At 41.8% G+C, this 26,849-nt stretch overlaps 1 pseudogene and 3 gene segments (V, D, J or C); all 4 read left to right on the top strand.

Annotated features, from left to right (window-relative positions):
• The first annotated feature begins 2,601 nt into the window (after positions 1–2,601).
• Positions 2,602–8,717, top strand: LOC116521962. The segment is given in 2 exon segments: positions 2,602–2,647; positions 8,251–8,717. Coding segments are annotated over 2 exon segments (513 nt in total).
• A 3,039-nt stretch (positions 8,718–11,756) lies between these two features.
• LOC116521963 lies at positions 11,757–12,522 on the top strand. The segment is given in 3 exon segments: positions 11,757–11,864; positions 11,947–12,267; positions 12,476–12,522. Coding segments are annotated over 3 exon segments (414 nt in total).
• A 2,303-nt stretch (positions 12,523–14,825) lies between these two features.
• LOC116522211 lies at positions 14,826–15,629 on the top strand. The segment is given in 2 exon segments: positions 14,826–14,933; positions 15,017–15,629. Coding segments are annotated over 2 exon segments (360 nt in total).
• Positions 15,630–17,611: 1,982 nt separating this feature from the next.
• On the top strand, positions 17,612–26,648 carry LOC116522210 (annotated as a pseudogene).
• Positions 26,649–26,849: the final 201 nt, after the last annotated feature.

Consider the following 26,849-nt stretch of genomic DNA (forward strand, 5'->3'; position numbering starts at 1 on the left):
TCCCCATTCCCTCTCCAATCCAGGGAAAGGATATTGCAAAATCCTCATTCCCTCCCCACTCCAGGGGAAGGATACTGCAAAATCCCCATTCCCTCCCCACTCCTGGGAGAAGGATATTGCAAAACCTCAATTCCCTCCCCTCTTTGGGGCCAGCCACAGGTGATATCTGCCGGTTCTGTGAACTACTTAAAATTTGCAATACCAATTCTCCAGAACCTGCTGAATTTCACCCCTGCTCTGGCCTCAGTGAATGACCCACATTAGATTCTACAACACAACACACTATTGCCATTTCTTTCTTCTGTTTCTTTTAAGCCCAATGTCTCCATTTTTAACCTTCCTCCCTTCCTTATTATTTAAAGTTTTTAGGATTGCCCATCTTGAGGAATCAACTCTGAGCAAGTAAGAAATAACAAAAAGACCACACAAAATACCCCCCCAAACAAAAATGATTTTGGTCTGCATTCAGTTCTTTTGGGTTTCTTTAAATGGTCATGTTAAACAGGAGGAGAAAATTTGAAACGTTTCCTGAACTCAGATGACCTGTTGTTTTCATGCTTTCTAACATGCCTCTTTCAAATGTTCTTACTGCTTGCTCATCATTTTTTACTGTGGATCATGTTTGAGAAGTGGTGAAATTTACAGTACATCAGCTTCTTTCAGCTATAAAGAAATGAATTTTTTCTTTTCATTTTGTGGAGTTTTGGATTTTGGAAAGTGAGTACAGAAGGGCAATTCAGCTCTCCTACATTCACATTGCAAAACAAGAATTCAATTGAATCAAATGTGAGGCAACTCATTGTATGAATAATTAAAAAAAATTGTCTTCATGCTTATAGGGACGAGCCCATGTTTATGTGCTTGTCTTCATATTAAAAAAAAAATCTATGATGCAAATGCAGAGGGTTTTTTTTATCCATGAAGGGACATTATGAAAAAAAATGGTATATCTGTGACACATCTGTATCATTTCAAATCAGTGAATACAAAATAATTCAAATATTATAAAATTGAATGCAATAGAATAGAATAATAGAGCTGGAAGGGACCTTGGAGGTCTTCTAGTCCAACACCCTATTTAGGCAGGAAATCCTTCAGACAAATGGTTATCCAACATCTTCTTAAAAACTTCCAGTGTTGGAGCATTTACAACCTCTGGAGGCAAGTTGTTCCACTGATTAATTGTCCTCACTGTCAGGAAGTTTCTCCTCCATTCCGGGTTGCTTCTATATTTAATTAGTTTCCACCCATTGCTTCTTGTCCTTCACTCAGGTTCCTTGGGGAATAGCTTGACTCCCTCTTCCTTGTGGCAGCCCCTGAGATATTGGAAAGCTGCTATTATGTCCTCTTTAGTCCCTCTTTTCATCAGACTAGAAACACCCATTTCCAGCAACCGTTCTTTATATGTTTCAGCCTAATCATCTTTCTCTCTTTCTCTGTCCACTGTGAGAATGTTGGCTAAACAGTCATTTATTACTTTGATTGTTTATCTTGTGGCATCCAACAAATTGTGCTTTGTAAACCATTTTAATTGGTTAGTCATCCGAGCTATAACGCTCATGCTAGGTAGAATTTCCCTGAGCATGGGCTCTTGCACGAGTGTTAAACTTCTAAAGACTAAACCTCTGGTTACAGTGAATGAGCCAGATTAGAGCCTACTGTCAGGCCTGCAGTTATGTTCCTTTTTAGGATCTTTGGCCTGCCACACTCTCTATTATTTCATTATGCTGTTTCATTAGTGTAGTAATTGGGAGGGGGAATAGAATTGTGGAATGTATTGTTGTCATTCCTTTCTAGAAGCCCAAGGTCATCTTTTGTCTCCGCACCTCTGCACCTGACCGGAACCAGCTGGGTGGAGATGCCAGCGTGGCTGAAGAAGGTTGGACCATATGATGGATTTATGGGTGTGAGGATAAGATCATGAACTTTCAAATGGGTGGAATCCCTGGAAGCTTTTAGATTTGGGATTCCACAGATGTGCCAACATGTCTGTCTTATTAAATTGGAACTTTAAGGATAGATCTGCCTTGGACTCTGATTTAATTCTGCATGATATTTGGAATGCTGACACCTACAATACAACATGCTATTGCCATTTCTTTATTTCTTTTTTGAGGAATCAACTCAGGGAAATTAAAAAAGTAACAGAAACACCACACAAATTAGGTTTCTTCAAAAAGTCATGTTAAACAGGAGGAGGAATTATAAAACCTTTCCTGAATTCAGATGTGCTGCTGTTTTCATGTTTTCTAACACGTCTCTTTCAAATGTTCCTAGTGGTTGCTTGTGATATTTTCCCTTGAATCACTTTTCAGAAATGGTGGAAATTTCTCAGTCTTTGATTTAGTTGCTCTTCTGTAAAGAGTGCTTCATTTTTCTTTGGACTGGAAAATTGTGAACAAATCAACTGTGTAAGCTCTGTGCAAGGAGAACTGTGAAAATCCTGCTCTGAAGGACCCCTTTATCTCATCCAATATGTAAATGAAGGCCCAATTTCCCCTTTAAAGGCAACAGTTGACATCCACCGAGACAAAGTTTGTGCGTTTCCCCAAATCCATTGCTATTATATATTCTCCATTTGTTAGAGAGAGAGAGGCAGAAATGATCCTGTGCCTAAACTTTTTATTCTTACTTGTAATCCTTGGAGGTAATATTTGACACTATCTACAGTTTCCATTAAATTTCCGTTCCTACACACAGGAAATACAATTGAAGCAATAGCAATAGCAATACCAAACCAAAGCAGTTAGACTTATATACCGCTTCATAGGGCTTTCAGCCCTTTCTAAGCGGTTTACAGAGTCAGCCTCTTGCCCCCAACAATCCGGGTCCTCATTTTACCCACCTCGGAAGGATGGAAACCTGAGTCAACCCTGAGCCGGTGAGATTTGAACAGCCGAACGGCAGAACTGCAGTCAGCTGAAGTAGCCTGCAGTGCTGCATTTAACCACTGCGCCACCTAGGAAACATCTGGATCAAACATCTTTCTTTTTAGGAGTCCAATGACAACTACAGTTGGAAGAGTCTGGAGGGGATGTGAGGAGACCTGGGGAGTCCCTCCGTCTCTCCTGCCAAGCCTCAGGATTCACCTTCAGTGACTACTGGATGCATTGGGTGAGACAGGCCCCAGGGAAAGGACTGGAATGGGTGGCCAGGATATGCTATGATGCTGCAGATTATCATGACTCTGGCAAAGTGAAGGGACGCTTCACCATCTCCAGGGACAACACCAAAAGCCAGCTGTATCTGCAAATGAACAGCCTCAAACCAGAGGACACGGCTGTCTATTACTGTGCAAGAGGCTATTCAAGACACACACAGTGAGATGAAGTGAATCTGAAGCCTGTCGAGAACTTTCTCTCCTTCTGAGCAGCTTACGCTTGTTTACACTCAGTCCTTTTACTTCTTTCCTTGCTGAATTTCCTCAGTCTCATAATTTCCTACATGCTAGTCATTTTCCATTCCTTCCCCATTAATTTATCCTCATCGTGTACACCTCTAGATTTTGTTTTGACAACAGAATAGAAATTCAGCTGCACAGCTTCCACATTGCAATGCAAGAATTTTACTTAATCAGATGCAAGCCTAGCCATTATATGAGATATTAGAAATATTTGTCTGATATTTATAAGGATATCCCACTTTTGATGTGTTTATGTGAATGTTAGGCTATGATTATGTATGTGTGTGCATGTGTGTGTGCGTGTATGTATGTATGTATGTATGTATATGTGTGTGTGTGTATGTATGTATGTATGTATGTATGTATGTATTGTGTCACAACCCCTGGTATGCCGAAATATGGGAGGGAGCATACTCCTTCCGTTTTTCTGTATTTCAGCTCACCCTAGGAGCCATCCAGAAAGAAAGCCATTTTTTATGTTGCATTTGTTACATTTGTGTTGATAGGTACACACACACACACACACACACACACACACACACACAAACTGGTGTTTGTATGTAGATCTTTGGTTTCTCCCGCGTAAATTGGAAGTGTCTTTGCAATGTTTCAACAAAATCTCATTTGTCATCTTCACGCTGGTTGCATCTTGTAGAGTTTGAGAGTTTGGAATGTGAATATCAGTGCCTATCCTTCCTAGAAGAATGAAATATTTGGGGAATTTTTTTTAAAAAGGCAGAATATTATATATTCCCAAAGGAAGAAAAAGAGAAACATGCTTATTTTTTAAAGAGGCAGAAAGCAGCCCCCACTTTCCTTAACAGCCCACAGCAGATGTCAGCACTTAAGAAATAAAGAGCTTATTGAAAAGGGAAGACAAATATCTAGATAGCTCTATTCATAAGGGTAGAGCTGAGGATTATGCCCAATTCTTAACGGACAAAGTTGCTCGGTTTCGGTCGGATTTGGACTCCACCTCTGCAGTTCCAGCCGAGGCACAAGAGGATAATAATAATAATAATAATAACAGTAGACTTATATACCGCTTCATAGGCCTTTCAGGCCTCTCTAAGCGGTTTACAGAGTCAGCATATTGCCCCCAACAACAATCCGGGTCCTCATTTTACCCACCTCGGAAGGATGGAAGGCTGAGTCAACCCTGAGCCGGTGAGATTTGAACTGCTGAACTGCTGATCTAGCAGTCAGCCTGCAGTGCTGCATTTAACCACTGCGCCACCTTGGCTCTTGAATTGGCGAGGATGAATTGGTAGATCGCCCCTGGGTTGAGTTTCAGGATGTTGCCCCTGGGGACGTGGACAAGGCCATGAGAGCTGTGAGTGCCTCCACCTGTGTACTGGACCCCTGTCCCTCCTGGCTGGTTGCCAACAGCAGTGAGGTGACACGAGGCTGGATCCAGGCAGTTGTTACCGCCTCTCTTCGGGAGGGGCACTTCCCCGCCGCACATAAAGCAGCGGTGGTGAGACCCATCCTGAAGAAGCCATCTTTGGATCCAGCTGTTCTCAACAACTACCGTCCAGTCTCCAACCTCCCCTTTGTGGGGAAGGTTGTTGAGAAGGTGGTGGCCTTCCAGCTTCAACGGTCCTTGGAGGAAGCCAGCTATCTTGACCCCTTCCAGTCGGACTTCAGACCTGGTTACAGCACAGAAACCGCTTTGGTCACATTGACCGATGATCTCTGGAGAGCCAGAGATGGAGGCCACGCCTCCATCCTGGTTCTCCTTGACCTCTCGGCGGCTTTCGATACCATCGACCATGGTATCCTTCTGCAACGACTGCAAGAGGTGGGGGTGGGAGGCACTGTTTTGCAGTGGTTCTCCTCCTACCTCTCGGACAGGTCACAGTCGGTGTTAGTTGGGGGGCAGAGATCGACCCCTAGGCCCCTAACATACAGGGTGCCGCAGGGTTCGGTCTTATCCCCCCTACTATTTAACATCTACATGAAACCGCTGGGCGAGATCATTTGGAGGCACGGGTTAAGATACCATCAATACGCGGACGATACTCAGTTGTATCTGTCCGCCCCGTGCCAACTCAATGAAGCGGTGGACGTGGTGAACCGGGGTCTTGAAGCCGTTAGGGACTGGATGAGGGCTAACAAGCTTGTACTCAATCCGGAGAAGACCGAGTGGCTGTTGTGTTTCCCTCCCAAAAATTTGACCAGTGTTCCATCGCTCAGGCTGGGGGGTCAAATTTTATACCCCTCAGAGAGGGTTCGCAACTTGGGAGTCCTCCTGGATCCACAGCTGACTTTCAACCACCATCTGACGGCTGTGACCAGGGGGGCATTTGCCCAGGTTCGCCTGGTACGCCAGTTGCGACCCTACCTGAACCGGGAGGCTCTCACAACAGTCACTCGGGCCCTTGTGACCTCTAGGCTGGAATACTGCAATGTGCTCTACATGGGGCTGCCCTTGAAGAGCATCCGGCGACTTCAGCTAGTCCAGAATGCGGCCGCGCGAGTGATTGTGGGCGCACCCCGGTTCGCCCACATAACACCTATCCTCCGCGAGCTGCGCTGGCTACCTGTTGATCTCCGGGTGCGCTTCAAGGTGCTACTCACCACCTATAAAGCCCTCCATGGTAGTGGATCTGCGTACTTGAGAGACCGCCTCCTGCCAATTACCTCCCTGCGACCTATAAGATCACATAGATTTGGCCTCCTCCGAATACCATCCGCCAGTCAGTGTCGACTGGCAACTACACGGAGGAGGGCCTTTTCAGTAGCAGCTCCGACCCTTTGGAACGATCTCCCCGTGGAGATTCGTACCCTCACCACGGTCCAGACCTTCCGCACAGCCCTCAAGACCTGGCTATCCCGTCAGGCCTGGGGATAAGATCACAATCTGTCCCCACCCGAATGAAGAATGAATGTTGTGTACTATTTTACTCTTATGTATTGTTTTATGTTTATTGTTTATACCCCCCCTCCCTATTTTATGTAAGCCGCCCTGAGTCCCCGCGGGGAAAAGGGCGGCCTATAAATATTAATAAAATACTAAAAAATACTAAATAAGCAACACAAATACTGCAGGCAGAAATCCATTCAAGACAGGGCATTTTGAAAATTCCTGCAGCAAAGTTTCAACAAAGGCAGAATGGGAGGATTAGTCTCTTCACTCAAGATCCAAAATGGGATGAAAACCATTAAGTCACAATAGGGATTTCCCAACATCTTTTTTAGAATACAAATCCCTTCATTTCATCATCTATCTGCATTGTCCTCCACTGCCATGCAGAAGTCTGAAAATAAAACGTCAGTATGATCTTTCTAAAAATCCAAACCGCCATTCTCATGTTGAGGAAACATCTGGACCAAAAGAAGCTCCTCAGAGAATTAGAAAAAAATGTGTCCTTTCCTCACTTTAGACACCAGGGGGCAATGTTGGCACACGAAACTCCATGGCTTATGGGGGAGTAAATAACTCCATTCTAAACAGATATTGTCTAATTTTGGAAGTGTGACAGTTGTTATTTCTGTAATTGTTCCCTGAAAAGTCCACCTCTCAGGAGGCTACAATCGCCCCTATGAAGACTAGAATTGTTGTAATATGAAAGGATGTGTATCATTTCTGGCTTGATTGTCAGAAAAAAAAAAAAAAAAACAGACCAGGTTGTTCAAATCTTTAATGGGAATGAAACAATATAGAGGGATGTTTTATCAGGTTTTTGGCCCTGCAAAAAAAGCCAAAAGAAACGTGGATACAGATATGTACATTAATCGAGAAGATTTTGTGGGTTAATCTACAATGGAAAGCATAAAGAAAGCTTTATTTCAGGAGTAAAAGGCAGATAAAAAAAAACATGAACCTTTCTTTCTATATCTAGCAACTACAGGGAGACTATTAAAGGCCCCATATGGAAAGTCTTGGCACTTAAACAGATTAAAAGAGTTGGAAAGGAAATTATAGGCAGACTCAGTGGTGTGATTCAAATAATTTAACAACCGGTTCTCTGCCCTAATGACCATTGGGGTAGGTGGGGCTCGGTGGTCATGTGACTGGGTGGGCGTGGCCAACTCAAGATCACTCAGGTCGATGGACGCTTCGCCATAGCTGTTATAATGTAATACGAGTTAACCGGAGAGGCAGTTTCTGTAAAGCAGGGCAATAAAGATCAGGCTAGAAACAACACCAGAATGTTTCCTTCCTGCCTTCCTTACAGGATTAGCCCTGTAAAGTGGGAAAAAACAAAAGGAGATTTCTTCTAACAATCGGTTCTCTGAACTACTTAGAAAGTTACCAACCGGTTCTAAAGAATAGGTGCGAACTGGCTGAATGACACCAGGGGGCAGACTAGTCCAATCTCCCTGTCCAAGCAGGAATCCCTACACTATTTCTGACGGATGGCAGTCCAGTCTCTTCTTCAAAGCTTCCCGTGATGAAGCTCCCTCAACTTCCAAAGGAAACTTCTGCTCCATTGGTTGATTGTTCTCACTGTCAGGAACTTTCTCTCTGTAAAGGCTGATTCGTTTTACTTTGGAATGGAAACTTTTATTTTAAAAAAAATCATCTGTGCAAGGAATGTACAAACTCAACAATGAAACCCCTGCTCTGAAGAACTCTTTTATGTCAGTCAATATGTAAATGAAAGCACAATTTCCTCTTTAAAGGCAACAGTTGACGCCCACCGACACAAAGCCTGTGTGTTCTCCCAAATTCTCTCCTTTCAGTTTGCCTCCATTCATTAGAGGGAGCCAAAATGATCCTGTGGTTAAACTTGGTATTCTTTCTTGAATCCCTTGGAGGTAATGTTTCGTTTTATGTAGAGGTTCCTTCCATTTGCAGTTCCTGTATATAGGAGATTTCATTGAAAGATCTTTCATTTTAGGTGTCCGATCTGAGGTTCAATTGGTGGAGTCTGGAGGGGATGTGAGAAGACCTGGAGAGTCCCTCCGTCTCTCCTGCCAAGCCTCTGGATTTACCTTCAGCAGCTCTTACATGATCTGGGTGAGACAGGCTTCAGGGAAAGGACTTGAATGGGTGGCCTACATACATCCAAGCTCATCTTACATTTACTACTGTGACAAAGTGAAGGGACGCTTCACCATCTCCAGGGACAATGCCAAAAGTCAGCTCTATCTGCAAATGAACAATCTGAAAGAAGAGGACACAGCTGTCTATTACTGTACAAAATACACAGTGAGAGAAAGTGAATCTGAAGCCTGTCAAGAACTTTCTCTCCTTCGGAGCAGCTTACATTTATTTACACTCAGTCCTGTTATTACTTTCCTTGCTGAATTCCCTCAGTTTCATACTTTCCTACATGTTATTCATTTTCCTTTCCTTCTCCATTAGTTTATACTCTGTATGCTTAAACCTGAGTCTCCATCCTTCTCCAATGTATATAAAATCCCCTGATACACGAAGTTTTCTCCCATCACCTGGGCCATGGGAAGGTTGCCAGATATTGACAATTCCAAATCTTTCTTCTTCTGGTGCTTTATTTTTCTTTATGTTTATTTTGGACTGTCTTTCTGCCATGTTGCCACTTCTTGGTGGCTATTCTCACCACCATCTATAAAACAGGAAATGGTTTGGCATGTCATGCTTACCACTCTATAAAGCCTCAGTAAGGCCACACCTAGAGTACTGCATCCAGTTTTGGGTACCACACTATAAAAAAGATGTTGAGACTCTAGAAAGAGTGCAGATAAGAGCAACCAAGAACAAACATATGATGAACAGTTGCAGGAACTGGGTATTGGTAGTCTGGTGAAGAGAAGGACCAGGGTGTGACATGGTAGCCATGTTGCAATACTTGTTGGGCCGTCAAAGAGATGAGGGGGTCAAGCTATCTTCCAAGGCACTTGAAGGCCAGACAAGGAATAATAAATGGAAACTGAACAAGAAGAGATTCGACCTGGAAATAAGGAGATATTTTCTGACAGTGAAAACATTCAACCAACGGAACACAAGTTGTGGGAGCTTCATCATTTCAGGCTTGGAAGAAGAGACTGAACTGCCATCTGTTAGAAATGGTTTAGCGTCTCTTGCTTTTGTGGCGGGTTGGACTAGATGACCTACAAGGTCCCTTTCCAGTCTGTTAATCTATCAAGAAAATTGTTAAGTACTTGTTTCCTTGGCAGAAGTACTTTTCTTTGCTCTTGTTTTTGGTCTTCAGCAAGTTTTTTAGTTTCTTCCCATGTCTTTCCACGCAAATAAAAACATACTCTTTTTAATACTCATATTATTTTAAAAAAACAAAAAAAACCTCCTCTCTCTGTCTCCCTCCCTCCCTCCCTCCCTCTCTCTCTCTCTCTCTCTCTCTCTCACACACACACACACCCAGACACACACATACACATTCTTGATGGGTGATTGTCTTGTTTTTTATATTTTTAAAACAAATTGCACAATTCATTCAGTTTATTCCATCTGTTTATTTCAAGTGTTGTAATCCATCATTTATTTATCTAGCATAAACATCTGATCCAATCTCTAATGAACCATAATAATGAAACTTCCCTGTCTTAACTCTCTCTCTCTCTCTCTCTCACTGTGTATTTTTATAAAAAAAACCATGTTTTTAATGTGTATGCAAAGACATTGATAAGGGATGCCCTAAAGAGAAGCTCTTTTTACCTGAAGCAATATGTAAATCAGGGCACAATTTCCACTTTAAAGCAGCCAACTGGTTTCCCACAACACAAAATCTGAACATTTTCCTGAATCTTTTCTGGTTGATTCCCTTCCGTTCATTGGAGGGAGCAACAATGATTCTGTGGCCAAAGTTTGTGTTCTTACTAGCAGCCCTTCAAGGTAATGCTTTCCCTTATAGCATTTCCTTCACTTGATGGTCCTTCAATCCAGAGATGTCATTGAGACCTATTTATCTCTAGGTGTCTAGTCAGAGGCCCAGCTGGTGCAGTCTGGAGAGGACTTGAGAAGACCTGGGGAGTCCCTCCGTCTCTCCTGCCAAGCCTCTGGATTCACCTTCAGCAGCTACTGGATGGCTTGGATGAGACAGGCACCAGGGAAAGGACAATGCCCAAAGCCTGCTGTATCTGCAAATTAACAGCCTCAAAACAGAAGACAGGGCAGTTTATTACTGTACAAGAGAGAGACACAGTGGGAGGAAGCTGAACAGAAGCCTTCCTTTTGTTCAATGAAAAATGAGGAAAATGGTTTCAGAATTCCAGTTTTACCTTCCCTGTTTGCAAGGTGATGTGAGACAAAATAAAATTGGAATGGGATAACGGTAGTCCTTGACTTACAACCATAAGAGCCGAGGTGGTGCAGTGGTTAGGGTGCAATACTGCAGGCCACTTCAGCTGACTGTTATCTGCAATTCAGCGGTTATAATCTCACCGGCTCAAGGTTGACTCAGCCTTCCATCCTTCCGAGGTGGGTAAAATGAGGACCCAGACTGTGGGGGCGATATGCTGACTCTGTAAACTGCTTAGAGAGGGCTGAAAGCCCTATGAAGCGGTATATGAGACTAACTGCTATTGCTATTGCTATTGCTACAAATGAGCCCCAAACCCTTGTTGTTAAGTGAAACCCTTGTTAAGTGAGTGATTTCCCATTTTATGACATTTCTTGCCACAACGTTTAAGGGAATTACTGCATTTGTTAAGTTAGTAATTCGGTTCTTAAGTGAATCTGCATTCCCCAGCGTTGTGGCCCAACAGCGGCCGGCTGAGGTGTTGGTGGAATGTGACAGCGATGAACACTATGGGACTGCCCTGCAGGCTGAGGAAGACTCTGGGGCGTGTTCAGAGTCAGAACAAGGACTAGAGAGGCATGTTGGCCACCAGGTGGCATCTGAGTCAGGGAGCAGTGAGGAGGAAGAGAGGGAGGCTGTCCCTGATGTGTGTATGCATAGGGCTGAGAGGAGGAGGGAGCAGCTTTGGAAAAGGAAGGAAATAGGAACAGGTGGCTACTGATTGGGCCCTTCCAGAGGGCCCAATTCCTCTTGACAATGTTATGAAATCTCTTTTATCTTAACTAATAATGTACAGATATGATCTTGGTTTGCATTTGGCTCTGTGGGGCTTCTTCAAAAGGTCATATGAAAGGGAAAAAGCAGAAAACATTTTTTGAACTCAAATGTGCTGCTTTAAAAAAAGAATTTCTAATGTGTCTCCTTCAAATGTTCATCCCACCTCTTCATTCTTTGTTACCCTGAATCACTTTTGAAAACTGGTGAAATTTTACAGATCTTTGTTTCAATTACTCATCTATAAAGGCTGCTTCAGTTTTCTATGGACAGCTATGAAAATCCTCCTCTGAGGAAGTCTTTTATCTCAAGCAATATGCAAATCAAGGCCCAATTTCCCCTTTAAAGGCCACACAGTTGGTTTCCTTCTCCAGGGACACCCATCAACACAAAGTTTGTGCATTTTCTCAGCTCTTCTCCTTTCAATTGCCACCCATTCAGTGCTGACAGAGCAATAATGATACTGTGGTTGAACTTGGTGTCCTTACTTGTATCCCTTGGAGGTAATGTTTCCCCCTGTGTAGATATTTTTCCACCTGCTGTTCTTATGTACAGGAGAACTCATGGAAACATCTTTCTTCGTAGGTGTCAGATCTGATGTCCAACTGGTGGAGTCCGGAGGGGATGTGAGGAGACCTGGAGAGTCCCTCCGTCTCTCCTACCAAGCCTCTGGATTCACCTTCAGCAGCTATCATATGGCCTGGGTGAGACAGGCTCCAGGGAAAGGACTGGAATGGGTGGGCTACATTTATCCAAGCTCATCTTACATTTACTACTCTGACAAAGTCAAGGGACGCTTCACCATCTCCAGGGACGATGCCAAAAGCCAGCTGTATCTGCAAATAAACAATCTGAAAGAAGAGGACACAGCTGTCTATTACTGTGCAAGAGGCACAGTGAGAGGAAGTAAATCTGAAGCCTGTCAAGAACCTTCTCTGCCTCTGAAGACCTTACACTTATTTACACTCAGTCCTTTTATTTCCTTCCTTGCTGAATTTCCTTGGTCTCATACTTTCCTACACATTATTCCTTTTCCATTACTTCCCCATTTATTTATACTCCGTATGCTTAAACCCGAGTCTCTGTCATTCTTAAATCTGTATATTCTTGGCAGTCCCAGGAATGAAACATACTGGCAATTGCAAATCTCTACTGCCATGAAGCCTTCTGGCTTTGTTTATTTTGGACTGCTTGCCAATATTGTCATTGCTTTATAGCTATACTTACCTTGATATTTATCAGGACATTTCCCTATTGATGTTTTTTGTGTTCATGTTAGGGTGTGTGTGTGTGTGTGTGTGTATTTGTTTTCGTAGATTTTTACGGTTGTAGGTATGGTGGTCTTGTTGTATTCGGGTCTTTTCCCGTGTAAGATTGAGATTGTCTTGGCAACGTTTCATCGAGGTCTCACTCGCCATTTTAAGGCTGGTGTTTTCGGCTTCGTGCTTGTGATATATGTCAGTGACGTGTAATGAGGTTTATGGCTGGTGAGGCAGCATTTTTTTTAGACTTGTGGACTTCAACTCCCAGAATTCCACAGCCAGGCATGCTCAGTTCTGATTTAAAGCGACAGAATTTGTTTTTCGAAACTTATTTGCTAAATAAGTTTCCTTCTTTCTTTTTCTTCTCCCTTCCCCTCCTTCTTCCCTCTCTCCCTGCCTCCCCCTCTCTCAAACACACACACACACACACACAAACACACACACAGAGTTGCGCCAAGATTCAGAAAATGTTGGTTTTCCTCCTCAGCCCACGTTAGCAATACCACTAGCAGCATTTTGGCTGGGAGGTGTAAGTAGAAGTGGAAATTCATTCTACTGAAAACATTGGAAAATTAAAATTTCTCATTATATATTCACATGTATAATGTGAAAGTGGAGGTGACATTTTTAATCCAGAAACATCCACCAATTAATGGGCAAAAGACAATTGTTCCTTACTTGATATGTATCTGTGCTGTGGCAATCCAAACCATGGTATACAAAGTCACTCATTTATCTTTCTTGTTCATTTACTGAATATCACACGAACATGGATCAAATCAACAGGCCATAGCTTAAGAAGAAGCATTCATGCACACACATATTTCTTGCCACAATGCTCCAGGGAATTGTTGAAGCGGTTAAGTTAGCAATTCAGTTTTAAGGGAATGTGGGTTCCCTGTTGTCTTTGCTTGTCAGAAGGACGTAAAACATGATCGCAAGATCCCAAGGGACCTCATAAGATCCTAAATATGAGTCGATTCCCAAGTATCTGAATTTGAGTGTGTGGCCATGGAGATGCTGCAACACTCATCAGTCATAAGTCCCTTTTTTCTTTGACGTTGTAACTTTGTGTGGTTTCTAAATGAATTGTTGTGAATCGAGGTCTACCTGTATTTTCCTTTAGTGCCATGCAGAAATCTGAAAATGAAACTTCCAGATGATCTTTCTAAATGTCCAAACTGCCATTCTCATGTTGAGGAAACATCTGGACCTAAAGAATCTCCTCAGAGAATTTGAAAAACGTGTCCCCTCCTCTCTCTGGACACCATGGGGCAATGTTGACACACGAAACTCCATGGCTTATGATTGCGGGTGGGGAGGGAATAAATCCATTCAAAATAGATATTGTCTAATTTTTGAAGTGTGACAGTTTTTATTTCTTTAATTGTTCCCTTGAAAGTCTCTGAACAACTCTTTCCTTCCTTCCTTCCTTCCTTCCCTCCTTCCCTCCCTCCTTCATTATTATTTTAATTTGTATTGTTGCCCCCCTTGAGGAATCAACTCTGGGCAATTAAGAAGTGAAAATAAGATCATACCAAAAAAATAATTTGGTCTGTGTTCAGTTCTTTTGGGCTTCTTCAAATTATCATGTCAAAGGGGAGGGGGAAAATATGAAACCTTTCTTGAACTCAGATGTGCTGCTGTTTTCATGCTGTTTAACATGCCTCTTTCCAATATTCTTAGTTCTTGTTCACGGTATGTTACTTCGAATCACTTTTAAGAAATGGTGAAATTTGTCAGGACTTTGTCTCAATTATTCTTCTGTAGAGCCAGCCTTCAATATTCTTTGGACTGGAAACCTGTATAAAAATCAATTGTGCAGGGAGTATGCAAGGACAAGTATGTAACCCCTGCTCTGAGGAAATATTTTAGCAATAGCAATAGCAGTTAGACTTATATACCGCTTCATAGAGCTTTTAGCCCTCTCTAAGCGGTTTACAGAGTCAGCATATCGCCCCCACAGTCTGGGTCCTCATTTCACCCACCTCGGAAGGATGGAAGGCTGAGTCAACCTTGAGCCGGTGAGATTTGAACCGCTGAACTGCAGATAACAGTCAGCTGAAGTGGCCTGCAGTACTGCACCCTAACCACTGTGCCACCTCGGCTCTTTTATCTCAACCAATATGTAAATGAAGGCACAATTTCCTCTTTAAAGGCAACAGTTGGTTTCCCTTTTCCAGAGACACCCACCAACACAAAGTTTGTGCATTTCCTCAAATTCTCTCCTTTTAATTTCCCTCCATTCATTAGAGGGAGCCAAAATGACCCCCTGGCTGAAATTGGTATTTTTTCTTGCATCCCTTAGAGGTAATGTTTCATTTTATGTAGAGGCTCCTTCCATTTGCAGTTCCTGTATATAGAAGATTTCATTGAAACACTTTTGTTTTTAGGTGTCCGATCTGAGGTCCAGTTGGTGGAGTCTGGAGGGGATGTGAGGAGACCTGGAGAGTCCCTCCGTCTCTCCTGCCAAGCCTCTGGATTCACTTTCAGCAGCTATTACATGAGATGGGTGAGACAGGCTCCAGGGAAAGGACTGGAATGGGTGGCCTACATAAACACTGCTTCAAGTACTTACTACTCTGACAAAGTGAAGGGCCGCTTCACCATCTCCAGGGACAATGCCAAAAGCCAGCTGTATCTGCAAATGAACAATTTGAAAGAAGAAGACGCAGCTGTCTATTATTGTGCTGGAGACACACAGTGAGAGGAAGTGAATCTGATGCCTGTCAAGAACTTTCTCTCCTTCTGAGCAGCTTACACTTATTTACACTCAATCCTTTTATTTCGTTCCTTGCTGAATTTCCTCAGTCTCATACTTTCCTACAAGTTATTCATTTTCCATTCCTTCCCCATTTATTTATACTCCGTATGTTTAAACCCGAGTCTCTGTCCTCATCAGATCTGTATAAAATCAGATAGTTTGTGTATAAAATAATTCATACACACATGAAACTCCATGGCTTATGAGTGCGGGTGGGGGAGGGAATAAATCCATTCAAAATAGATATTGTCTAATTTTTGAAGTGTGGCAGTTGTTATTTCTATAATGGTTCCCCTCCTTCCTTCCTTCCTTCCCTCCCTCCCTCCCTCCGTCCCTCCCTCTTTCATTATTATTTTAATTTTTATTGTTGCCCCTCTTGAGGAATCAATTCTGGGCAATCACACACATATTTCTTGCAACAATGTTTAAGTGAGTTATTGCAGTGGTTAAGTTAGTAATTCGGTCCTTAAGTGAGTCTGGGTTCCTCGTTGACTTTGCTTATCAGAAGGATGGAAAAGGTGATCAAAAGACCCCAATTCAACACAAGGGTCAACAAATCTAATCATATCAAACCTTTATTGCCAGTGCACAACATGTGTACAATGAAATTGAATAAATATGACTCATAAATATGTTTCAGTTGCCAAGCGTCTGAATTTTGAGTGTGTGACCAGGGAGATTCTGCCACTCTCATAAGTGGGACAAGTGGTCATAAGTCACTTTTTTCATTGATGTTGTAACTTTGAACAGTCACTAGATGAACTAAGATAAAGTTTACCCCTATTTTCCTTTAGTACCATGAAAAAAATCTGAAAATGAAAGTTCAGGATGATCTTTCCAAACATCCAAATGGCCATTCTCATATAGAGGAAACATCTGGATGTAGAGAATCTCCTCAGAGAATTAGGAAAATGTGTCCCCTCCTCACTTTGGACACCAGGGGGCAATGTTGGCACATGAAACTCCATGGCTTATAAGTGACGATGGAGGAGGGAATAAATCAATTAAAGGTAAATATTGTCTAATTTTGGAGGTGTGACAGTGGTTGTTTCTGTAATTGTTCCCTGTCAAGCTGAGGGCTTGGTTAGCACTTGGTCATTTTGGGTTTCTTCAATATAAGAAGGTCAAGGGAAAAGGTTGTTTCCTATGTAAATTATTCCCAGTGCAGTTTTTCTTTATCTTATCTTTAAACACTTTCCTGAACTGTGATTTTGCAGATGTGGATTTAATTACTGCAGTGTAACCCTAACCCTATAGGTTAGGTGCATAAACATGGCAAATCTGGAATAAACATTTGGATCACTATGTAATAAACAATAATGATAAAACATTCCTGTCTTGATTCTGTGTGTGTGTGAGAGGGGGGGGGGTTCTTAATTGTGAATTGAAACCCATCTTTCTAATGTGTGTGCAAAGAAATTCATAGATGAATGTCATGAGGGGTTCTTTTATCTGAAGCAATAAGTAAATCAGGGCACAATTTCCACATTAACCAGGTGGTTTTCCCACAAGAGAAAATTTGAACACTTTGCTGAATCCATTTCTGTTGATTTGATTCCACTCCATTCATCAGAGGGAGAAAGAAAAAGACTTTGTAGCCAAAGTTGGCCTTTTTGCTAGTAGTTTTTGCAGGTAATGTCTTCCTCCATTATTTTCCTTCCTTCCATCCTTCCATCCTTCCTTCCTTTCTTCCTTCCTTCCTTCCTTCCTTCCTTCCTTCCTTCCTTCCTTCCTTCCTTCCTTTTAATTTTTATGTTGCTTATGTTAACAAATCAACTCTAGGCAAGTAACCAATGATAAAAACACCACACAAAATAGCATCTAAAACAAAAATGAGCTACTGGGGGCTGGCGAGGGCAGAAATGAGCAAAAAACAGGCCCGTTGTCGTGAAAAACGGGTTGTTTTTTGCTCATTCCTGTCCCCCCACCAGGAGGACTCTATAAGCCTCTGAACGGCTATTCATGACCTTTTCTTGAAAAAAAAGATCCTGTTTTTATGAAAAACGGTCCGTTTTGGGGTGATTGCAGAGTGCAAAAACGTTTTTTTTTTAATTTGCCTCTTCAAAACCTTGGTGCATCTTATACTCCGAAAAGTACGGTATTTAAAAATCAACTGTGCAGGGAGTGTGCAAGGACAAGTATGAAACCCCTGCTCTGAGGGAATATTTTATCTCAACCAATATGTAAATGAAGGCACAATTTCCCCTTTAAAGGCAACAGTTGGTTTCCCTTTTCCAGCGACACCCACCAACACAGAGTTTGTGCGTTTTCTCAAATTATCTCCTTTCAATTTCCCTACATTCCTTAGAGGGAGCCAAAATGACCCTCTGGCTGAACTTGGTATTCTTTCTTGCATCCCTTGGAGGTAATGTTTCATTTCATGTAGAGGCTCCTTCCATTTGCTGCTTCTGTATATAGGAGATTTCACTGAAACACTTTTATTTTTAGGAGTTCGATCTGAGGTCCAGTTGGTGGAGTCTGGAGGGGATGTGAGAAGACCTGGGGAGTCCCTCCGTCTCTCCTGCCAAGCCTCTGGATTCACCTTCAGCAGCTCTTACATGAACTGGGTGAGACAGGCTCCAGGGAAAGGCCTGGAATGGGTGGCAGAGATAGGTAGATCCTCGTCTCCGATTAACTACTTGGACAAAGTCAAGGGTCGCTTCACCATCTCCAGGGACGATTCCCGCAGCCAGCTTTATCTGCAAATGAACAATCTGAAATTGGAGGACACAGCTGTCTATTACTGTGCGAGAGAGAGACACAGTGAGAGGAAGTGAATCTGATGCCAAGCAAAAACCTTCTCTTCAGAGCACTGTACAAATTGAGTTCCTTATAGGAAGTTGAATCTGTGTATTGAAGCAGCAGCAAGTAAATCTCCATGATGGCAAGTGGGAGCTCCAAGCTGACTTTGAAATAAGCAGTGTAGAACCTGTTGATCAATTTGGTGGGGAGAGAGAGAGAGAGAGAGAGAGAGAGGGAGGGAGGGAGGGAGGGAGGGAGGGAGGGAGGGGGAGAGGGAGAGAGAGAGAGATTTAATTGGGTATTTTTTAAAAAGTCAAAATTTATTTAAAGGTAGAAATCTGGATTCGTTGTCTAGTTTTGAAATGAACAATCACCAGGTAAAACGCCTGCTAGAAAACAATGGTAATTTTATTTACAACTTTGCAGAGTGTCCAACACACACACAGACACACACAAACACACACAAACACACAGGTACATTGGATACATCGTAAATCATCAATATACTTTCTTTATATTCCTAATTGCCGTTGCATATTTACCTCCCATCTTTCCTTATTGGCTTAGTACTCAGGCCGTGGCAACCTATCAGAATCACCTAAAGTGAATATATTATCTCTGCCCCAATTACATCTCCCATTACTCTAATTCTATTGCCTTCTGCCCTTTTTTTACAAATTACCCTTTTATGTAGGGGTGGGATTCAACCAGTTTGCACCGGTTTGGACAAACCGGATGTTAATGTTACAGTTGGTTCGCTGAACTGGTAGTTGGAAGGACCCACTGGCCCCTCCCTCCCTGCCCCTCCACTCCCAGGAGTCTCCACATGACCCATTTTGGATGCCACATAACTGAAAATGATCTAAGTTGTCAAAAAACGGCCTACCGGAAGTACAGGAAGTCCAAAAACGGGCCTGTTTCCAGCTTCCGGAGGGCCTCCTGTCCCAGGGAGGCCATTTTCACCCTCCAGAGATTTCGGAAAAGCCTCTAGAGCCTGAGGAGGGTGAAACACATGCACCCTTCCTGTGTTGCAGGAGGCCAAGTAGGCCATGCCCACCCCAACATCGTTCTGTCATTCCCCTCCTCCCCAATTAATCTCAACTGTCAATAACTATCCTTCCATCTCCCACAGCATCCAGTACAACCAGGGGTGGGCGGCTATGGGTCTTCCTGGGTTCAGGAGAACCCATAGCTAATGTTATGGATAGTTTGGAGAACCTCCAAATCCCAACCCTGGTTTTCCCCGCTCACCCTGTTCCCACCCCTCTTACTCCACCCCCTCCCCTCTCTGGAGTCACCACGCAGCCTGTTTTGGATGTGGGGTCTGTGTGGAGGCTCAGGGAGGGGGGAAAGGGCCTCCCAGAAGGCCTCTGGAGCCTGGGGAGGTTTTCACCCTCCCAGAGTCTCAAAGAAAGCCTGCGGAGCCTGGGGAAGGTGAAAATGGCCCCCCACTATGATGCAGGAGGCTGACTAGGCCGACTAGGCCACACCCACCATGGCCACGCCCACCCAGCAACCAGGCAGAGAATCCATTGCTGAAATTTTTGAAGCCTCCTCCCCCCAACCCTGTAAGCCTCCAGGATAACAATTGAAACGTCTATGTTTTTCCTCAGAAAATCAGTCTACTTTTTCATACAACTATGACCTGGATAACTGAGCATCTTCATAGATATTTATTATAACTTAATTTGAGAAGGGGTGGAACTTTGACTGACTCTAAAGTAAACCAGTTCTTTCTCTTATCTAGCCTACTCACTAGCTGTTAACCTGGTGTTGCCTGGGTATTTGTTTATCCCAATCCTGTATTGGACATTCACAAATGTCCTGACTAAACTTAATTTCTAATGTTGGCTTTTCCCCCTTACCAGAGGGAGCCCCCTTGTGGAGTACTGTGAAGCCGTTACCATGGCAACTTCACTGTGCTGTACAGTAGAAGCCATGCTAAGGCACATCAGGCTGTATCTTAACAGAACACATGAGGGGCGTGTTAGGGGAATCTTACCCCCAAAGTATTTGTTTCCAGAGAGTAAGTCAGCTGTGTACCAAGTTTGGTTGAAATTGCTCGAGGCGTTCCAGAGTTATACTGGAAAACACACACACACACACACACACACACACACACACACACAGACACACTGTGATAGATAGATAGATAGATAGATAGATAGATAGATAGATAGATAGATAGATAGATAGATAGATAGAAAAAAAGAGAGAGAGAGAGAGAGAGAGAGAGATGGAGAGAGAGAGAGAGAGAGAGAGAGAGAGAGAGAGAGAAACAAAGCATCAGTTTTTTGGGATTGGGACAGCATTTGACAATCACAAAATCACACATGTAAAGTCTGTGCAAAGAAACCTTAAAAACTGAACGCCCTGAGGGTTTATTTTAACCCAAGCAACATGTAAATTAGGGTACAATTTGTCCTTTAAAGGAGCCAAAAGGTTTCCCCTTTTAGGCTACGCAAAATTTGAGCCCTTCCCTGAAACCTTTTCTATCAATTTATTTATTGCATAACACTTTTTCTACCAATTTCCCTCCACTCATTAGAGAGGAAGCAAAAATGGTCCTGTGGAAAAACTGGTTGTTCTTACTTGCTCTTCTCAGAGGTATTTTCCCCCCTCCCTATTCAGCTTCTTCCACTTTAATTCTTGTCTATATAGGACAGTTCACTGAAGCTCCTTTCATTTTAAGTGTCCGATCGGAGGTTCAGTTGGTGGAGTCTGGAGAAGATGTGAGAAGACCTGGAGAGTCCCTCAGTTTCTTGTGCCAGAGCTCTGGTTGCAACTTGAATGTCTTCTGGATGAACTGGTTGAGACAGTATCCAGGAAATGGCTCGGAATGGACAGCCTGCATAACTACAGGCTCACCTCCTTCCACTTACTACCCAAATAAATTCAATGGACGCTTCACCATGTCTAGGGACGATTCCCACACTCGGGTGTATCTTCTTCTTCTTCTTCTTCTTATTATTATTATTATTATTATTATTATTATTATTATTGTACAATTGTATCACAGCGGCCAGTTGTTTCGCCGGATTTGGCATTGGTTACTAGTCAGGCCCCACCCAGGGGCCTAGGACGTCGTAACATATTTTCGTAATATGCGTGCAGATCCAAGCAGTGCGGCTTTTTGCATTTGACTGATGGTGATTTTGTCAATTTTTAACTGTTTTAAATGTAATTCCAGTGCTTTTGGAATAGCACCCAGTGTGCCAATTACCACTGGAATTACCACTGCTGGTTTGTGCCATAGTCGTTGAATTTCGATTTTTAAGTCCTGGTATCTTGCGATTTTTTCATGTTCCTTTTCGGCGACCCTGCTATCACCTGGTATTGCGATGTCTATGATTGTGACCTTATTTTTCTCAACCAGTGTGATGTCTGGTGTATTATGCGCCAGTATTTTGTCGGTTTGTATACGGAAATCCCACAAGATCTTGACCATCTGATTTTCTGTGACTTTTTCAGGCTGATGTTCCCACCAGTTTGTTGCGGTTTTAATATTATAATTTTTGCACAAATTCCAATGGATCATTTGTGCTACTGAATTGTGCCGCAATTTATAGTCAGTCTGCGCGATTTTTTTACAGCAGCTGAGAATGTGATCAACAGTTTCGTCAGCTTCTTTGCAAAGTCTGTATTTGGCATCATCAGAGGATTTTTCGATTTTGGCCTTAATGGCATTTGTGCGGATAGCTTGTTCTTGCGCAGCCAGGATTAGTGACTCTGTTTCTTTCTTTAATGTACCTGTTTTTAACCATAACCAAGTTTGTTCCCTGTCCACTTTATCTTTTATTTTTTCCAGAAATTGACCATGCAGTGCTTTGTTCTGCCAACTCTCCATTCTTGATTTTATCACATCTTTTCTGTATTCTTGTTTTGTCTGTTGGGCCTTCAGTAGATTTTTGCTCTTTACTTCGATTAATAGATGTTCTTGACTTTCTTTTAAATAATCAGCCAGTGCATGTTTTTCTTCTTCAACTGTTTGCTTCACTTGTAATAATCCTCTGCCACCTGATTTTCGGGGCAGATATAGTCTATCAGTATCACCACGTGGATGTAAACTGTAGTGCATTGTCATTAGTTTCCTGGTTTTTCGGTCCAAAAGGTCCAAATCAGTTTGTGTCCAGTTAACTATGCCAGATGTGTATCTTATAACTGGTATTGCCCAGGTATTTATGGCCTTGATTGTATTTCCACCATTCAATTTAGATTTCAAAATTTTCCTAACTCTGTTGGTGTACTCTCGTCTGACAATAGTTTTTACTTCTCCATGCTTGATGTTATCCAACTGCAGAATGCCTAAGTATTTGTAGGCTTCATTTTCTTTGCATTTAATTAGTTGGCCATTGGGCATTTCAATTCCCTCAGATGCAGTGATTTTGCCCCTTTTTATGGATACAGTGGCGCATTTTTCCATGCCAAACTGCATTGAAATATCGGTGCTGAATACTCGGACTGTATTTGTCAATGATTGGATTTCTATTTCTGACTTTCCATAGAGTTTCAAATCATCCATATATAGTAAATGCGAAATTTTTTCAGCTTTTTTGGCTGTTTGGTAGCCTAATTTCATTTTTTTTAAGATTACTGATAGTGGGATCATTGCGATGATGAAGAGAAGAGGTGAAAGTGAATCACCCTGGAAAATTCCTCGCTTGATATTAACCATTCCGTAGCTCTCATTCCCTACTGCCAACTCAGTTCTCCATTGTTTCATTGCCTTTTCAGTAAAGGATGTAATATTTTTGCTAATGCCAGTTGTTTCTAAGCATTTTATGATCCAACTATGTGGCAGTGAGTCAAATGCCTTTTTGTAATCAATCCAGACCATATTCAAGTTCGTTTTTCTGTTCTTACAATTTTCTAATATCATTTTATCAATTAGAAGCTGATCTTTTGTGCCCCTGCTCCTTCTTTTGTTGCCTTTTTGCTCTACTGGCAAGATGTTGTTTGTTTCCAAATAATCCATCATGTTATCTGCAATAATGCCTGTGAGTAATTTGAAGGTTGTTGGCAAGCATGTTATTGGTCTATAGTTTTCTGGTGTTGTTCCTTTAGTTGGATCTTTCTGAATCAAGTATGTTTTTCCAGTTGTCAACCATTCATCAATTTGGCCCTTTTGTAAAATTTCATTCAGTTGCCTGGCCAATATTGCATGTAAACTGGTCAGATATTTGAGCCAGAAACCATGTAATTGGTCACTTCCAGGTGATGTCCAATTCTTTACCTTTTTAACTCGATTTTTGACCATCTCAGTTGTTATTTCTAATACTTGCATTTGTTTGTTGCCAATGCTTTTCTCAAAGTCATGTATCCACTTTGCTTCCTTGTTGTAGTCCTTTGCATTTTCCCACAATTCTTTCCAGAATTCAACTGTGGCCTGTTTTTCTGGTTTTTCACTTTTGGTGTCACCATTTACATTAAGACTTTGATAAAAACGCCGTTGATCTGATCGAAATTGCTGATTTTGTTTATATTGGATGATTCGTGCCTCATATCTTTCAATTTTTCTAGCTGTTGCTGTTATCTGCTGTTTTACAATCTCTATAGCTTCATTGATGTTTCTTGTATCCAATCTATATCTCCTGATTAGCCGATCTATGATTTTGTTGTTTTTAAGCCGTTGCTCATGCATGTTCTTTAAGTTACTAGCATCTGCCCTTAATTTTTTTATTTTTTGTTCTAAACGGATTTTCCACTTTGGCTTTGATGCTTTTTCTGTTGTATGACTAGGTACTTTAATTTTAATGCCTAGTTCATTAGTGACTATTATTATTATTATTATTATTACTATTATTATTAATTGGTTTTGTATGCTGCCCAATCTCGGAAGATTCAGGGCGGCTTACAATAAAAAGGGAAGGGGAATATAAAAGAAATAAAATTTTCTGCAAATGAACAACCTAAAACCAGAAGACACAACTGTCTATTACTGTGCGAGAGACACAGTGAGAGGAAGTGAATCTGAAGCCAAGCAAAAAACGTTTTTTTTCCCCTCTGAGCAGCTTTCCAAATTGAATCAGAAAGTCAAATTTGGGCATTTAAAGTGAGAAGCAGAAGGTAAATCTCCATCTACAGTTCGGAACCTCAGATCTTATCTTCTAGGAAGCCGTGTAGAAGGTGATTGACATTTTCCACTTGCTCTGCCTCTGAGCAGTTTTCCAAAATGATTCTGTCATACAAGTTTGAATTTCTGTCCTGTCTGAACTGTGTTGTTTCCTTCTTTTATTATTTTGAAATTCCATCCCTTTTGATTCTCTCCTTCTCTTAATACTCCTTTTTGGTTTCTTCCCCATTAATTTACACCCAGTCCCTTTTGTTTCTCTCAATATTGCCATATCCCCTCAGTTTCATACTTTCTATGTTATTCATTGTTTTTCTTCCTTCTCCATTCATTCACACTCCAATCCCTTAACTTAAATCTCTCTCTCTCCCTCCCTCCCTCCCTTCCCCCCCCTCTCTTATTCTTTCTACACAAAGTTCGGTGGACATGCAAAAAAAGCTTAAAAATAGAAAGCCAGATACCCTAATCCAGAAGATTTTGAGGATAAAAGCAAATGGAAAAAAAGTTGTGAAGCTCTATTTTTATACATGTTAATTTCAGGGAGACTATTCTATGCTCAAAAATGAAAAGACTTGTCCACAATGGATGGATGGACAGCGAAGACAAAGGAGCCTGCAGAGAAACCAAAAATATCATCTTTAATTAGAAAACCATATAGATTTCACAGAAAGCAAAAAATATGCAGTCATTGTTAGGAATATAATCTAACGGTTGGGTTGGCAATACATGAATCATGTAACAATGTTTCTTTAAATCATGATGTAAATGTGATTGGGTGCTGTTTCCTCAATCGGCCTTAAGAGGGAGCCAGAATGACTGTTAGCTCTCTGTTTGTTAGCTGCTGGGCTGATCTGATCTGAGTGTTTTGGAAGCTGGCTGTTAGAAAGTGCCGTGAGCTATTGTAAGTTTTGCAACTGCTAGCAAACTTTGAGTACTGGACTGTTTGTATGATTATGGACTATGTTATTTGGATTATCCCTTAATTGAAAGACATTGATGACTGACTGTCTTATCCGTGTATGACTTGGGATGTTTGATGGACTCTGATACCTCTATTTCCACGAAAGTAAAAGCCTATTTAAACTGCAGTGTCTCTGTATGCTGGTTTGTGTGTTCTCCAACACAACTCTCACAACGCTTCTCTGAACACACTCGCTGTCCCAACGGGGAGCTTACCTAACAGTCATGATTTGTGGTTTTGAGAAAAAAATCTGGATAGTAGAAAAACACGAGCTCTTTTTGTAATCATAAAGTAAGAGTTAATAGTGCAAATGTATTTGCTGCAGAAGAAATAGAAACCATCCTTTTCTGTTTCTTTTCAGTCTCTTTCTGTATTTTTAAACTTCCTTCCTCCCTCAGTCTCTCCCTCCCTCCCTGCCTTCCTTTTAATTTTTATGTTGCCTATCTTAACCAATCAACTCTGGGCAATTAACAAATTATAAAAACACCAAACAAAATAGCATCTAAAACAAAAAATGATCTTGGTCTACATTCAGTTCTTTTCTTTTCTTTTTTTGTTTCTTCAAAAGGTCATTTTAAAGGGAAAAAATGTATAAAACCTTTCCTGAATCCAGATAACCAAATGTTTTCATGTTTTCTAACATGCCTCTTTCAAATGTTCTTCGTGCTTGATTTGTTACTTCAAATAACTTTTGTCAGCACTTCATTTTAATTATTCTTCTGTAAAACCAGCTTTTGTTTTAATTTGTACTGGCAATTTGTGTAAAAAATCAAGTGTGCAAGGAGTGTGCAAAGACAACTATGAAAATCCCTGCTCTGAGGAACTCTTTTATCTCAACCAATATGTAAATGAAGGCACCATTTCCCCTTTAAAGGCAACAGTTGCTTTCCCTTTTCCAGCGACACCCACAACACAAAGTTTGTGCATTTTCTCAAATTCTCTCCTTTCAATTTGCCTCCATTCCTCAGAGGGAGCCAAAATGCCCCCATGGCTAAAATTGGTATTCTTTCTTGCATCCCTTGGAGGTAATGTTTAATTTCATGTAGAGGCTCCTTCCATTTGCTGCTTCTGTATATAGGAGATTTCATTGAAACTCTTGTTTTTAGGTGTCCGATCTGAGGTTCAGTTGGTGGAGTCTGGAGGGGGTGTGAGAAGACCTGGGGAGTCTCTCCGTCTCTCCTGCCAAGGTTCTGGATTCACCTTCAGCTTCTATTACATGAACTGGGTGAGACAGGCTCCAGGGAAACGTCCAGAATGGGTGGTCTATATAAGTACATCCTCATCTAACATTACTACTCAAACAAAGTCAAGGGACGCTTCACCATCTCCAGGGATGATTCCAATAATCTCTTGTATCTGCAAATGAACAACCTCAAGCCAGAGGACACAGCTGTCTATTACTGTGCAGGAGACGCACAGTGAGAGGAAGTGAATCTGAAGCTTGTCAAGAACTTTCTGTACTTCTAAGCAGCTTAAACTGATTTGCACTCAAACACTTTTCTTTTAATATCCTCAAATTTCCACAGTCTCATTCTTTCGACCTTAATTCATATTTGGGAATGGGTCTCTCTTGCTCCCTTGTTGCCACTACTTGTTTACTCTTACCACCACCTGTAAATCAATAGAAGTTTTGAAATAATGTGCTTCGTACACGTTCAAATACATCAGCATCTTTCGTCTATACGGAAA

The sequence above is a fragment of the Thamnophis elegans genome, chromosome Z, assembly GCF_009769535.1.
Source record: "Thamnophis elegans isolate rThaEle1 chromosome Z, rThaEle1.pri, whole genome shotgun sequence".
Classification (NCBI taxonomy): Eukaryota; Metazoa; Chordata; class Lepidosauria; order Squamata; family Colubridae; genus Thamnophis; species Thamnophis elegans.